Below are 16606 nucleotides of genomic sequence, written 5' to 3'. Positions count from 1 at the left end.
AGTTTTACTTGCACGAGGATCCTTCAAGTAGGGGTCAAGGGCACACAGAGGGTTTCAGTAGCAAAAGCTGATGCAGCACAACGAAGGATCTCTGGAGAACTGAAAGCCCAGAGTGACTGCAACAGAAAGACTGGGGAAGAGTCAACGAAGAGAAACAGTGGGGCAAAGGCGGGATTCTGTGCACACACAGCTATGTAAAGAAAGTGAGAAGTCTTTGAAAGAGAGACGATGGTGAGTCCTGCTAAAGGTCATACAGTCACTATATGAAGGAAGAGGAAGATGGTTTAGAGGCCTAGAAGATTCACCAGTGTATTGGGTTGGTGTAGAGATGGGGATAATTGAAATGAATTTGAGATGTTGTTTTGCAAGTTAAATAGGTTTACTTAGGACATATGAAAGGAAAAAGGAAAGAGAATCCCATAAAATAAAGGAAGAGAAATTACCCCAAGCAGGGACGCAGGAAACTCCAGCCCAAATGGATTGTATCTGGATTTGAGAAATATTTAAGGGGCAAAGATCAGGAAGTACCATCAAACTGGTTGGATTTTATTGGATTGCTGGGGTTGGGGATCTGGTTTGGGATTTTAAAAAAAAAGAAGAAGAAAAAAAAGAAAAGTTCCATTTGGGACAGCTGAATTTCAGGCCTGTGTATGGCATTCCGAAGAGAAAATGTGTTTGCGCTCAGATGCTGCTTTGGAGACTGACCACTCATCCAGCTGACACAAGTTCTTTAACACTTGTCCGCTTTCTCTGGGTGTAGGTTGTCCCACTGAAAGAATCTGACCCTGTGTCTCTCTTGGGCTTTCCAGGATTCCAGCCAGGCGATTCCGCTGGTGGTAGAAAGCTGTATCCGGTTTATCAGCAGACATGGTAAGCAGGACTTACAGCTTTGCCCATATTTGTGCAAAGCGAAGAACTTCCAGGAATTCTTTGTAAAATAAGAATAGAAATTGAGTTCCCCTCCTGACATTCTCAGAAAATGAATAAAATTTTATTTGTCAGCTGCTTCAGAATGACCACACCAAGACATGGAGGAAAGACATCATATGTTTTTTACCTCAAAAGTGACTTACACACTCCCTTTCCTAGCTGTAGAGTGGGCTTTAAATTGCAGCTGTTACGTGAGTCAGCACAGCTGGCATGATGTGTGACGAAGTTTCGCCGTTACTCACTGTCTTTGCACGCATTGGTACCTCTCACTGCACGGCCAGGGCCATTATGTCATCTTGACTTTCTGCATCACGGCGGTTTGAAAGCAATTCCTTTTATAATGTTGCATTAGTTCCTAGTGATACTCAGTTTTTATCCTGGTTGCTCTCGCAGTATGGACCCCCAGCAGCTCAGTGAGAGCAGGCCTTAAACCGTCACCTACACTGAGAGTCTGACTCCCTCGTAGCCTACAGCAGGTCACTAAAGGGGTAATGTAATGTTCTGTTTAGACGAAGCTGAATCTCAAGCTCAATAATTCATCAGCTCCTAGAACTGCTTAGGCAAAATTTAAGAATTAGTGGAAATGAAATGTCATATAATTGATCATCCAGCTTTAGGAGTTTTTAGAAAGCACAGGTTTTTTTGGCAATCAGAATGAAGTGACGATTTCTAGGAACAGGATATCACTGAAATTTTAATGTTCAGTTTTTTTTTTAATTTTAAGAAAAATTATCTTTAGATGCTACTGTGCCTAGTAATAGGAAAAGGGACAGAGTGGCCTTTCTGGAGGGAGGGAGGTATGTAGACGGTTGTTGGTCTAAATTCAGGGGCAGCCAATCTTTCTCCTTTCCTCACCCTCCTCTCTGCTTATAAACTGGGACGTTGTTTGTAATTGCTTTTGGAATAACAGTGATTTCAGAATACTTAAAACAGATGTTCAGGGCCAGAGAGATAAGGTAGGGAGGTCCTTGTCTTAAATGTGGCCAATCCAGGTTTGATCCCGCACTTGCTATATGGTCTCTTGAGCCCCACCAGGAGTAATTCCTTGGTGCAGAGGCAGGAGCAACCCCAAAGCAGGCCGGTGTGGCCCCCAAACAAACAAAAACCCACCCCATTTTAACCAGTTATAATTTATTGATCTTTATCCACTTGAAATAAGTGTACACCATTATTGAATGGTCAGCAGGTAATTATCAAGCCACTGATCAATGCTAGGTACCATGCATTGTCAGACAAGAAAACAAGAAAGGGGTAATGTGTTGTTCCTGTCTTCACGTGACTTTTAAGAAAATAAATAAGCCTGTGGACGGTTCAGTTCAAAAAGAAGATAAGCTATAGTAATTCAGAATAGCCGTGTAAAAAATCCCACTAGATAATAATGATTAATGGCCAAGCAATGGGTACAGATAACCCCAAACTGAGTTGAGGGTGGGAATTGTTGGTGCCTAAAGGACAATAGGAAGAAGAGAGTCTGCAGGCCTGTTCATTTATTCACACATTTCATTAATTCCGCAAGTATAAATTATGTATATTTTTGCTGTGTGTAAAAAAGGGTTGTTATCTTTATGAACCTTACATCCTATTAGTGGACAAATACACAGATGGTCAGTTGATGAACTAGTATGCTGTGTGTCCAGTGTTGGGGAGGATGTTGAAGGAATGTATAAAGCAAGGGGAGGAGATAGGGAATGAAGAGGTGGCACAGTTTTCTGGTAGGTTGTTCTGGAAAAGGCATCTCCTGAGAAGGTGATGTTCAGGTGGTCATGAAAGCAGTGAAGGAAGGGATTGCATGGGCTTCTGGGAGTGTCCGGTGCAGAGGGCTTGGCAGAACAAGGCCCAGAATACTGATGACCTGAGGCTGGAGCGATAGTCCAACGGGTAGGGCATTTGCCTTGCACGCGGCTGATTTGATTCCCAGGTTTGATTCCCAGCATCCCTTATGGTCCCCCGAGCACTGCCAGGATTAATTCCTGAGTGCAGAGCCAGGAGTGACCCAAAAGGAAAAAAAAAAAAAAAAGAATATTGATGACCATTGTGACTGGGACTGAGAGAATGAAAGCAGGTAAAGCCAGAGACCAGACTCTTAGGGCTTCCTTGGCTTAGTAGGTGTTCGGATTTTATTCTGAGTGAGTTGGGAAACTACTGGAGGCTTTCAAACAGAATGTAATATTTTGGAAGGATTCCAGACTGCTGTGTGAACTTAGAACCATCAGAGAAAATAGAGCCAGAGCAATACAACTGGTATTGCTAGCTTGCATGCAGCCAGCCTGGGTTGGAGCCCTGACACCACAAAGTATGAGTAATGGTGTGGGCTGGAAGGCGCCAGCGGAGCAGGGTGATAGCTCAATGGCAAAGCACCTGCCTTGCACATGTGAGGCTACCAGTCTGCACCTCCCTACATGCGCCAGACTGATGATGGCTGCCCCGACATTGGGGTTCCCGGGCTCTCCTGTTGCTTCTCCTGTTCTGAGAGGAATAGTCCTTAGAGGCACAGGCAGCTGGTAAGTTTTGTTAAAAGCCAGAATATAAATTCAATGCAAGAAGTGACTCCTTTGCTAATTTCTTAATATTGCTTCAACTGCATTTAGGATTTCAGTTCTGGCCTGCAGAGTTTACCTCCTAAAGTCCAGCTCAGGGAGGCTGCCAAACTTTTTTGACCTTTTGCCTCTTTTTCAAGACAAAGATCACTCGGTGACTCCTGGAAGTCTATCTTCTTCAAGTGAACAAATAAAAGCTAATACTTCCCCCATAGATTATTCTGGCACCCATAGATAATTCTGACCACTTGGCTAATAGAAGTCTGTCACCCCTCCCTGAGGGAAGGAGTTCTGAAACAGTGGGCTAAAGGTAGCGTTATTCTAGTTTGTCTTCCCGAAAAAGAAATCTGAGATTTCGGGGCTGGAGCAATAGCACAGCGGGTAGGGCGTTTGCCTTGCACTCGGCCGACCCGGGTTTGATTCCCAGCATCCCATATGGTCCCCTGAGCACCGCCAGGAGTAATTCCTGAGTGCATGAGCCAGGAGTAACCCCTGTGCATCGCCGGGTGTGACCCAAAAAGCAAAAAAAAAAAAAATCTGAGATTTCTCTGACATAACAAAAAAAAATTTTTTTTTAAATGGGACTGAAAATCCCTATAGCTGGTAGGGTGCTTGTGCTGCATGCAGTTGACCTAAATTCAGTCTCTGGCACCACATGTGGTCCCCTAAATCCTGCCAGGAGTGGTCCCTGACCACTTAGCCAGGACTAAACCCTAAGCATGGGGTGTGGCCCAAAAGCATAAAATAGGGGCTGGAGCAATAGTATAGCAGGTAGGCGTTTGCCTTGCACGCGGCCAACCTGGGTTCCATTCTCAGCATCCCAAATGGTCCTCTGAGCACCGCCAGGGGTGATTCCTGAGTGATTCCTGATTCAGGAGTAACCCCTGTGCATTGTCAGGTGTGACCCAAAAAGCGGGGAAAAAAATAATAAGAAGAAGAAGAATCATGCCCTCACCGAAGGATTTTGGTAAAATGCTCAAGATTGAGACGTAGGACTCCTGAGAAGCGCTGGGCAGGCCTGATGCTCTGACAGGTAGCAGATCAGGGCAGTTTCAAGGCTGGCACTGAACAACGTGCTTCCTCGTCCCCCCACCAACTTTGCATTTGCATAGATGGTGCTCAGGGTGCCATATCCACGCTGAACGTAAGCAGCTCCTGCCCTCCGTGCCTTTTCACTCCAGTGGGCCCCATGTGCCATGTTTGAGGAATGAGTAAACCACCACAGAAGGCCAGTATCTGTGTGCTGGCTCCGGTTCTCATCACCTGGCTAGCCTAAGTGATAACCTGGGTCATCACTAGAAAATGGATTTGCTGGTACCTCAGCCACATGACTGTTGTAAGGATGAGCTTTTCTTAGCAGCAATAACTACACACACCTTTTTTTAAAAATTTCTACTATATTGGGGCTGGAGCAATAGCACAGCGGGTAGGGCGTTTGCCTTGCACGCAGCCAACCCAGGTTCAAATCCCAGCATCCCATATGGTCCCCTGAGCACCACCAGGAGTAATTCCTGAGTGCAGAGCCAGGAATAACCCCTGTGCATCGCCAGGTGTGACCCAAAAAGCTAAAAATAAATTAATTAATTAATTAAAAAAAAATTTCTACTATAGGGGCTGGAGCAATAGCACAGCGGGTAGGGCGTTTGCCTTGCACGCGGCGGACCTGGGTTCGATTCCCAGCATCCCATATGGTCCCCTGAGCACCGCCAGGAGTAACTCCTGAGTGCAGAGCCAGGAGTAACTCCTGAGTGCAAAGCCAGGAGGTAACCCCAGTGCATTGCCGGGTGTAACCAAAAAAAAAAAAAAATTTCTACTGTAACAACCCAGCAGTTAGAATTACCGTGTGCATTATAATAATGACACATCCATACCTTTTGGTCTTAAGAGAAGACTTCAACTCAATTAAAAAAATAATAATAATAAAAAAAGAGAGAGAAGACTTCAATGAAAGCTAGTGGCTCGCTTAGTGTCTGGTAAGACTGCTAACTGGCCCTGCCTTGTTTCATGGGTATTATTCTCTAAAACAGCCATATAGAATTAGAACAGCTTAAGCCATAACTATCGTCTCAGACCTTATGAAATTCTGATGAAGTTTATAGTTAATGGCCTTCCCGGTTTTTGTTCCTGACCCTGGATGGAAAAAAAAGAAAAGTGGGAAAGGGTGGGGGTGGAGGAAGTAGTGGGTGGGTTGCTTCCCTTGCTCGCACCCAACCTGGTTTGATCCCCCAAATCCCATATGGCGCCCTGAGCGCTGGCCGGGAATAAGCCCCAAAGTAAAACAACAACAAAATAAGTGTCAGGGATTGTGTCTCTACTTGGTAGAGAGGACTAGGGAAATACAAGGGGCTGGAACAATAGTACAGTGGGTAGGGTGTTTGTCTTGCACGCAGCCAACCCAGGTTTGATTCCCAGCATCCCATATGGTCTCCTGTGCATCGCCGGGTGTGACCCAAATAGCAAAAACAAAAAACAAAACCTATTTTTTATATTGGGAAGCAGCCTGCCTCTCTCTTCGAATTGTAGGGGGTGGGGGGGGCAGAGAGATAGTGCAGCAGGTAGGACACTTGCCTTGCACATGGCTGACCCAGGTTCCATCCCCAGGACCCCCTATAGTCCCCCAAGTTGCAACAGGAATGATAGCTGAGTGCAGAACCAGCCCTGAGCACTGCTGGGTGTGGCTCAAAAACTAACTCAGCATTTTCTTAGGCTAATGCCATCTAGTGGTTTTTCCAGAATCCTTGCACTACAGAGCTGGGGTGCTTAAGTACACTGGAGGAGACTGACCTAGAGCTAAGGTTGCAAATTTGTTTTTTGTGTTTTTTTTCCTTCTTCACTTTTCCTGTCTTCCTAGGTCTACAGCACGAAGGAATTTTCCGGGTATCAGGATCACAGGTGGAAGTAAATGATATCAAAAATGCCTTTGAAAGAGGTGAGGAAATAGCTTTCAGGATAAGACCAGAGGCTTACCTGTCCCCTGAGGCACCCCTCAAGCTACTCCCCTGAGGCATTCAGATTAAGATAGCTTGGCTCCCATCAGCCCAGTTCCAGAGACAGAGAGATTGTCAGTCCTGCTCCCTCCCACAGAGAGATGCCAGGACACATCCCAGCTCCCGCCTTGTGAGCCCCATTTATCCTGCCTCTCTCCTGAGGATTATCTGCCAAACCCAAAGAAGTTAACTATAATATCTGGGTGGTTTATAGCTTCATCCCGAACCCTCGGTGGCAGTTAATATCAAGGCTAATGCGCCTGCTCATTGGAGGCCATTTATTATCTCGTGGGCTATTAAGGTAATAGGCAAGCTTTGGCAATTTCCGTCACTGTAATGGATATACATAGTTTCAATTTGAGGTTGGTCCTGTCATTAAATCTAATCACGTCTGATAGGAAGTTTTCCATAGGGAGCTCTGGCACGATTGTTCCCCTCTAAGTAGGTATCCTTTGTTGCAGACCCCGTGGTGTGAGAAGTAGCCAGGAGGGCTGGCCTCCTTGGCCTCGTTTTCCATCCCCAGAGACTGAGCCCCAAGCGGGAATCCTGGTTCTAGTGAGAAAGTCAATCACAATGTCCCCTCAACCCAAGTCCACAGGGAATAGATGTCCCTGAGCTGGACTGGCACAAAGGCCATGAGCATAAAGGCCTGGCTCTGGGTGCCTGAGCCTGCACAGCCTTTGCTTTACCTGGTCCTGGGTGCTCCACCTTCTGGACTTGGGATGATGACTTTATTCGGCCACCCCGTCTCCACTGCCTCTGTCTCGTCTTTTGTGTTGAGTTGCCTTTCTCCGCCTTTCCTTTCCGGGGGTAGGAGAAGACCCCCTGGCAGGGGACCAGAATGACCATGACATGGATTCTATTGCTGGCGTCCTGAAGCTGTACTTCCGGGGCCTGGAGCACCCCCTCTTTCCTAAGGATATCTTCCACGACCTGATGGCCTGTGTTAGTAAGTATGACCCTAACTGCAGGCTTGGTTCTGGGGGAAGCTGGGCTGGTAGCAACAGGTAAAAACTCTCCATGGGTCTGCTGTTCTCATCAGCTTTGGGGGAATATTTTCCCTTCCCCCTGCAAAATTTCTTCTCCCGGTCCTCACGCCTTCGTTTCCTGGTGGGAGAGGAGTTAGGTACCACGACTTTGGTAAAAATCTAGGCCCACAAGGTGGAACTCCGGGGCTTTTTTCTTTCTTATTATCCATATCCTTTGCTTTCCCGGGTTTTATCTTTCTTCAATAAAACGCAATTGTATTCGTATCTATTCCTTTTCAGTTATTATAAGCTTATACATTTTAGTAAGTGTTGTGCTATTTCATGACACAAAGGGAAAAGGCCAAGGCGTTACAGAAGTATCCTCTTTGTTGCTTTAACAGAAAGTGGTGTAACTGCTGGATATATTAATGGATGTTCTTTTCTAAAAGCCCTCTGTGCATTTAAAAGTAGTAATATGATATTTTCCCGGAGAGAAATTTCTTCTCTACTTTTTCCTTCATGGAGCTTCTCTGTCTCTAATTGTGAAAGTAGGGTTTGAAAAAGCTATTCCTGGATATTTCGTTTCACTCATTATACTGGAACATCCTTGCATTTATTTTCCATGGAAAATGATTCACAAAAGTTGGCATAGTATCTGCCTTCCGAGAACCATTGAGATGATGGTTCCGTAGGGTGGGGGAGGCAGTGCCTTTGAACTAGAGAAGAGATCCTTCCAGAATCTGCCCATCTTCATGCTCTCCGCATTTGCATTGTGACTCAGCATACACCCTGAGCGCTGACCTCTCTTTCATTCTGAGAAAGGCCCCCGAGCGTTCAGATGGCTCCTGTTTTGACCCACTGTGGCTAGTGCAAATGAGTTGTGGGTAACCAAGTAACTGCGTCCCTCGGGTCTTTCTTCAAGGCCTTATGTCTTAAGTGTATTCAGGTTACCAAGAGAAGAGTTGGGCGCTCAGTTTACCTTTGAGGTGCATTCGCTGTTTCTTTCTTACAACCGAGGTCCTTATCAAAATGTATGGTAGCCACCTGGCACCCTGGGAAAGGGGAAGGCTAGCCCATAACAGAGGCCACTGGCATATAGCCGTATGTCTGTCTCATTAATGGGGCATGATGGGCCTGCTGTTTTCAGTTCTAAACATGATCTTCCTGTTCTCCCCACTGCAGATAAAGCAGGGAGAGATGTGCCAGATTTGCCCAGAGAGTAACAGCAGGCAGGACAGGCACACCACAGCCTCCCCTTCCCACACACAGGCCCTCCAAAGCTGGGTGTTGAGCTGGGTTATGCACAGTTCCTTGTCTGGTGGGGGTCTAATAAGGGGTGCAGGGATGAACTTTTTGTGCCCAAGGAGTATATACCGTAAGTCCTGCACTAGTGTCTGTGCTTATCATAGTAGCCCCCCATCCCCCAGGGAGCCACGGCAATAGAAGGCCGTACACAGTATCCACTTAGCCACTCTGTTAGACCTGCTGGGGTAAGGGGAGTACGCCCAGCGCGCTCAGTCACCGTGGCGGGTAATGCCTGGCTTTCCTCTTTCAGCAATGGACAACCTGCAAGAGAGAGCCCTGCACATCCGCAAAGCCCTCCTGGTCCTGCCCAAGACCACTCTGATCATCATGAGATACCTCTTTGCTTTCCTCAATCAGTGAGTAAACTTGCTCTGGGGAGCAGGGTCAGGCCTTGGCTCTTGCCACTGAAAGTTTATATGGGGACCGAGGACAAGTCCTCAGACCACAGAATAGGAACTGAACCCCTGCTTCGTGCTGGGCAAGGTGCCGACTCAAAGAATACATTGTTCAGACGCAAAGCTCTGATCTCAGTGAGTTGAGTTTCGAGGGAAGAGACAATAACGGATGATACGTTAGGTAATAGTAAATGCCCAGAAGAAAAATAAGCAAGGGTTAGAGAAGGGAAAGAATGCAGGGATCTGAACAGGGCCAGCTAAAAAGCTACCTGCCGTTTTATGAAGAAGCCTGTGAAGAAGAGCAAGGCTTTCATTCAGAGGTTACTTTGTGGTTCCTGCAAGGGATGTTGGTGGTTTAGACTTCAGGGATGTAATGATAGAAAATGGTGAGAAGAGGTCAGGTTTGCGGGTGTGTGTGTATATCTATATCTATATCTATATAGATACAGATATAAATATATATACACACACAATGTCATATATATATACATACAGACAATGTTATATATATATAAAACATTGTTTTATATATATATCTATATAAAACATTGACAGGACTTATGATGGTTAGGCTATAGTGTGAGAGTAAAGAGAAATTCTACAACTTCAGTTGGCAACAGGGAACTAATAGTGATGTCACTTATGGGGTGGGAAAGACACCGTATGGAGGAGGGGCTGAAGACAAGGTAGCGAGTGGGCACAATGACCTGAGGTGCCTGTAGACCTGCAAGTGAGACTCTAAGTTGGCAGCCAACAGGAATCTGACTCCCTGGGTGGAAAAACTCTCCTACCAATAGGAAGAGCCTTCATATACGGCTGCTGTCTAAGTGACTGCAAGAGAGAGAGCCACAGGCCTAAATGAGACTTTTCTTTACTTCCAGCCAATAGGTCCTTATTTAGGGCAGAAATTATAGTTCATAGAATGCAGCAAAATCAATGTGAGGACATGTCATCACTGAGGCATTTCTACCAGTTCCATTGCCTTTACTGCAGCATCTTCGTCAGCAACCTGAGGTTACAAATGGACAACCAGAGGTCTAGTTAAGGCTGTCAGAGCATTCATTGTAGGCCCACTGTGTCTGGAACACATGAATTAATTGAATAGTAGGGGCCAGTTACTTTTAAAAATCTAGATTTCTCTGTTCTCCTGAAACCTGCAGTCCAGGAACACTGTCACCACACTGCCACGTGGCAGCCGCACCCCGTAGGGTTAGACTGTGGCTCAGGTGAGCAGGTTCTCCCCGGTCCACCGATTTCACCCACCCCCGGCACCAAGGCTGAATTTGGTTGCCATTTATTGCCACCCTTGCGTTAGGGTTTTTCTCATAATGTTGCTCATTTATATGGGTCTATTAATTGATCAAATGAGGGGAACCAAAACATTAGAGCAAAGGGCTATGATGTTTTAGCACATATTTCTTTGTGGACATGAAGCTTCTTCCTAGCCACTTAATCTTACCTGCAATGGGATAGATACATCCCTTGAGGCCGTCACGAGCCCACTTACAAATTCATGGTCCGTCAGGGTCCACTAGGCATCAAGCATAACTTGCCCATAATCTGTTGTTAGCAAATCAAACCCCAAGGGCCTGTGGAGTTGAAAGGTTTTATGAAATTTCATATATTTTAAAATTTGCCTAGGGACTGCAGTGATGGAACAGAAGGCAAGGTACATTCGACCCTGCCTTGAATGTAATCACTTTGCCTGAGACTTCTCTTCTAGCCCCAGCACCACTTACGGTCCCCCAAGCCCTGCCAGGTGTCACTCCTGAGCATAGAGCAAAGAATGGTCCCTGAGCACCCCTCTGTGTGGCCCCCAAATCAAAAATAAACTAATTAATGAAAATCTGTTGAAAGCTTAGTGTTCTCCCTGAGGGTTTAAGATTTAGATTTGGGAGTCCAGAATCTGTGTTAGATAATACGTGTCAGGAGATGCTCATCACTCGGTGCTGAAGGCCAGCAAGCCCCTGAGTAGAGCTGAGAGCCCATATCAAAAAGGAATCAGCCTTTAGTTCCAGAGAATGTTCACTGGGTACCACCTCTGTACCAGGCACGATGCTAAGTGAATCATCATTTCATCTTTACCACAGCCCCATAGCGGATGTGCTAAGACCCCACCGGGCTGCAGAGATGACTCGAAGGGCTAGGACACATACTTTCTCGACAGATGCCCAGAGTTTGATTTGTGACACCACAGGGCCCCACAAGAACTACCCCACTAAGGGGGCTGGTGCAGTAGCACAGCGGGTAGGGCGTTTGCCTTGCACTCGGCTAACCCAGCTTCGATTCCCAGCATCCCATATGGTCCCCTGAGCACCACCAGGGATAATTCCTGAGTGCAGAGCCAGGAGTAACCCCTGTGCATCATCGGGTGTGACCCAAAAAGAAAAAAAAAAAAGAACTACCCCACTGAGTATGGCCCTGAAAACCCCCAGAACCATGGCACCCCCACAGCATGGCTCGGCCCAGGCATGAACTGTCAGGCTGGGTGTAGCACCTGGGCCCCCAACCACTACTGGGGAGACCCAAAAATAAATACGTGGTGCCAAAATGTTTCATGTATGAAACCCTACTAATAACAGTCTTGTAAACCACAGTGCCTAAAATAAAATTAAATTGGATTCTTTTTTTAAAAAATAATTTTTTCCAGCATCAGCAACTTTACTGAAGTGGAGGGAAGCATCCCCCTCCCTTGTCCCTCCCTCTGCAGTGCTGGTCTCTGTCTCTCACAGGGTGTTCTCTGTGCTGTCTGCAGCCCGAGAGTTTTTTAAAATCAACAAATAATGCTCCCATTTTATAGTAAGAAATTAGGGAACTAGAGTAAAGTTGTAGAACTAGTCAGCAGTAAAACTAGGACTCAAAATTAGATCTATTGGACTGTTAAGTTCTTGGTTTGTTTTCTTTCTAAATGTCATCAAAGAGACAAACACACATCACTAAAAAGGCAAAAAGTCTACCGCCAGGCACCACCAGATGTAGGGAGACTGAAAAACAAAGTTGAAGTCCAGAACAAGGGTTCCACACCAATTCTGATTTTCTCATCACCCCCCGCCCCCATACACACACACACACACACACACACACACACACACACACACAAAACTGTGATCCTAACCACTACACTAAACCTTTTTTAAATACATAAACGATAATGAGTTCAGATCAAGTCAAAAAATTCACAAATATTGTGGATAGAAACTATAGAAAATATTCTACAACATGTAGAAGAGATAACACTTCTGTAAATCAGCATAGGTGCATGCGCACACATACAAACACACACACACACACACACACACACACACACAAAAAAAAACATTTCTAAGAGAGCTGGAGCCAGAAGGTAGGGCACTTGCCTGACACGCAACCAGCCTGGGTTCAATCCCCAGCACCACGTACATCAAGCCCCACCAAGAGTGATCCCTAAGCACAGAGCCAGGATTAAGCCCTGAGTACCACTGGCTGTGGCCTTAAAACAAAAAACGAAAGTGGGGGGGGGGACTGTTACCAGTGTTATCCAGATGGCTCATTGGGTTGGAATTCATGTTTTCCTGCAGGAAGCCAGGGTTTAATCCCTAGCACCACATTTCCCCCAAGCATAAGGCCTTCAATGCCTAAATTCCAGCAGTGTGCACCCCTAAAAAATTTAAAATAGATAAATGTATAAAATAAAAAACCCCTGGGGCTGGAGTGATAGCACAGTGAGTAGGATGTTGCCTTGCATGTGGCCAACCCGGGTTCGATTCCCAGCATCCCATATGGTCCCCGAGTGCCGCCAGGAGTGATTCCTGAGTGCAGAGACAGGAGTCAGCCCTGACCATCACCGGGTGTGACCCAAAAAAGCAAAAAAACATAAAAATTTTTAAAAATTTTTAAAAAACCTGGCTAGAACAATAGCACAGAGGACCTGAGTGCACACTTTGCAAGAAGGAACCCTGAGTTAGATCTCTGGCACATTTCAGAACCCTGAACACCGCCAAGAGTGGACCCCCCCCCAAGCTCCAAATTGGGAGTCACCCCTGAGTACTGCCTGTTAGGGCTCAAAAACAAAAAATAAATTAAAAATATGAATTCATGTTTGTGGGCTAATATTAGGTATGGTCTCCATAGTTTTTAAGGATTATTAACACAATCATTGTGAAATTGTGTATACCTTATGTGTGTACATATATGAATTTTTCTTGGTAGAGAATCCTGAATTTTTGTCATATCCTTTTTTGGGGCGTGAGAGGTGGGGGGGAACATTCTACAGCTGGTCGTGCTCAGTGATATTTCTGGCTCTGCACACAGAAATTACTCGTAGTAGTATTCAGGGGACCAACCCAGTGGGAATCCAGAAATCCAACCCAGGTCAGGCACGTTCTAGGCAAGTGACTACTCTCTCTCCAGCCCTTGAGAAATTCTTTTTGTTTGTTTTGTAGTTTTGAGCCACACTCAGTTGTTCTCGGGGTTTGTTCCTGGCTCTGTGCTCAGGGGTCACTCCTGGCTATGCACAGGGGACCATATTACAGTTTCAGAAATCTATTTGGTGCCAGCCTTATGCAAGGCAAGTGCCTTAACCTCCGTACTACCACTCAAGGCTGTCAAATTCTGAAGCCTGTATCTCCCAAATAGCTTTAACAATCGTTGCTTTGTCCCCTAAACTAAGGTGTACCTACTGTATATCAGAAGACAGAGAGGAATCTTGGTCTATATTTTAACTGAAAAAAGAAAGAGTGCTTGACTCATGAGACCCATCCATGACACCACGTTACATCCTATTTATTAAACCAGTTGATCTTCACATACTGTAGAAGGCTTGCAGAATTTTTTTAATCTTTCACAGAACTTGACTGGGATTCTGGGATTCGAGTTGCTTCTCCTTGATTCCGGGCTTCCCCACAACTACTGATTTTCTTCCAGTGTCCACTCACACTTAAAACCTAGGGCTCCTCATTGTCCTTGCATAATTCCAGGGACTGACCAGTCTGAGATTAGTTACAGCTTTGGCTTGTGATACCTCATGCCTCACTTATCAGCGAGGTTCCCAAGGTAATTTTATTTCGTGTCTATCTCCTCTTTGGGTTTTGGTCCACCCCCAACAGTGCTCAGAGGACCAGAGGTGGTGCTAGGGATTGAACCGGGGTCAGCTGCCTGCACAGCAATAGCCTTAATCCCTGTACTATCTCTCCCACCCCCATTTTTAAACTTTTTTTTAAAAATTATTAAAGCACCATGATCTATAAAGTTACGTACAGTTGGGTCTTAGCCATGCAATGTTCTAGCACCGATCCCACCGCCAGTGTCCTCTTTCTTCCACCAGGGTTCCCAGGTTCCCTCCCCCACAACCCCATCTCTGACCTGCCACCTGTTTAAGTTTGGTTGGTGACGCTTGGATCTCTTGTGTTGTTCACTCTCTGGATATTTAGCTGGACTACTTGACATAACCTACTCCTTTACACCACTCTTTTACTTGGATCCCCTTGGCCCCTGTTCCTCATTTCTTTCCACCCCACCTATCTCTTCTTTTCCCCTCAGTTTCTTTCCTCCTCTGTTTTCCCTTACTCTGGGCCAAGGGAGATCTAGGCATACCCCACCTTTCATAGATTGCACTCCCTCGTGCAGTATCTCAGAGTATACCACGTATAAGTGAGATCATACTGTGTCCTTCTTCTGGCTTATTCATTTAACATGATACCTCCCAGTTCCATCCATGTTGCAGTGAATTGCATGATTTCCTTGTTCACCCCCATCTTTTAAATTTTTAAATTTTATCTTAATATCCGTAAAACCACAAGTGTTGACACAGTTCTAGAGTTGAAACGTATTAGACAACAAAGTTCCACTATTAAAATCAATAAGCATAAAAAATCGATTTTATGTGAAAATTGTGATAGCTGATCATGAGGTTGTTAAGTCCTTGTTTGAGGATTTATTATTAAGCTGTTGCTAATTGAGTCTTCTGTGTTTATTGCTCTTGTTCGTAGGGTTTAGTTGGCGTCTGTGTTACTTTCCTATCTTATCTGGTGGGCTCCTACTGGAGTTTCATGACTGAGGAGTTAGGAGGTGTCCAGAGACTTCAGGGTCTGTAGTCTGGGCCTGGGTTGTGAGTTGACCTGGCAGCAGCTGTGGGAGGTGGGCAGGGCTGCCGGGGCTTCCGGAGTGTGGGGAGAGAGGGAGGCTGCCGAGAAAGCAGCTCTCAGAGTCCTAGCCTGGGCCTGGGTACCTGCGATTACTCACAGTTTGGCGTCTCTGCAGAGAATATTAGGGAAACAGTGGCGATGAGCCCCTGGGGTGACTGCAGCGATAGGGTGTGGGCGCAACTGCCGGGGCTTTGGCAGGGCGGGTGCGAGGCCCACCCGACTCCTGAGGATGCCCCAGAGGTTTCAGCCACGGGGACCTGTGTGTCCGTGTGGTTTAGCTGCCTGCCTTGCAGCTACTTGAGATGAGTCAGGAGTGGTAGAGCTGAGCTGGCGGCCGGGTCAACCTGCTGGCCGCTGTGGGAGGGTCAGCCCTGGTTTCTCAAAGCTAAGAAGTAGATGTTCAAACTTCTAGCCTTTCCTGAATATCTGCTTTTTTTAAATTCAGGAACCAGAGAATTTTTAAATTAAATATTTAAGACCTCGGGCCGGAGCGATAGCACAGCGGGTAGGGCATTTGCCTTGCACGCGGCCGACCCGGGTTCGATCCCCGGCATCCCATATGGTCCCCCAAGCACTGCCAGGAGTAATTCCTGAGTGCAAAGCCAGGAGTTACCCCTGAGCATCGCTGTGTGTGACTCAAAAAGCAAAAAAAAAAAAAATATTTAAGACCTATGAGGAAGCAATTCGGCCCCTTAGAATTGTAACCTCACCCGTCACTGGGCTCCCTGCATTTGACTAGGTCCCAGAGGCCAGTGACTCCCTGATATGACAGGGGACATTCTAGAAGCTTCTGTTGAGAGAACCCTTAAATCAGAGAGAGACCAGCTGGGTGATTTGAGCGTGGAAAGCATTAGAAACGAACTTTGCAGTTCTAAAGAATGGCTGCTTGGGGGCCAGAGTGATAGTACAGCGGGTAGGGCATTTGCCTTGCACGCCGTCTGCCGGAGTTCGGGTTCCAGCACCCCATATGGTCCCCCAAGCCCTATCAGGAGTGATCCCTGAGCACAGAGCCACAGGTAACCCCTGAGCATTGCCTAGTTCCCAAAAGTGTGGCCTGAAAAACAGAAGGAAAAATTAAAAGAAAGAAAAAAAAAGAATGGCTACTCAAAGCATGATGAGCTTAAGGCTTTGGATTCTTTTCAGGATCTGAATGAATCAGGCTCTGAGAATTCCTGCCAGTGCCATGAGAGACGCAGAACCACTAGTGCACAGCGTGTGTGCGAGTGTGCATGGTGTGTGTGTGTGTGTGTGTGTGTGTGTGTGGTGGGGGGACCCACCCCAGTGGGGTTGGCCACCACTTTACATAGCACACAGCTCTGTAAGCTCTGTGTGTGTGTGTGCGTGTGTGTGTGTGTGTGTGTG

At 46.2% G+C, this 16606-nt stretch overlaps 1 protein-coding gene across 8 annotated transcripts in view; it reads left to right on the top strand.

Moving 5' to 3' along the window:
• SRGAP2 (SLIT-ROBO Rho GTPase activating protein 2) overlaps nucleotides 1-16606 on the top strand; it is a 291283-nt gene that overhangs the window by 255421 nt on the left and 19256 nt on the right. For all 8 annotated transcript variants that reach the window (XM_004610061.2, XM_055144899.1, XM_004610060.2 and 5 more), the window contains exons 14-17: nucleotides 810-870; nucleotides 6319-6396; nucleotides 7269-7403; nucleotides 8978-9083. In XM_004610061.2, coding sequence (XP_004610118.1) covers nucleotides 810-870; nucleotides 6319-6396; nucleotides 7269-7403; nucleotides 8978-9083 — 380 coding nt within the window. The remainder of the gene's footprint in view (nucleotides 1-809; nucleotides 871-6318; nucleotides 6397-7268; nucleotides 7404-8977; nucleotides 9084-16606) is intronic.

The sequence above is a fragment of the Sorex araneus genome, chromosome 7 (genome assembly GCF_027595985.1).
Source record: "Sorex araneus isolate mSorAra2 chromosome 7, mSorAra2.pri, whole genome shotgun sequence".
NCBI classification, from domain to species: domain Eukaryota; kingdom Metazoa; phylum Chordata; class Mammalia; order Eulipotyphla; family Soricidae; genus Sorex; species Sorex araneus.
This window is presented reverse-complemented; position numbering and strand designations above follow the sequence as displayed.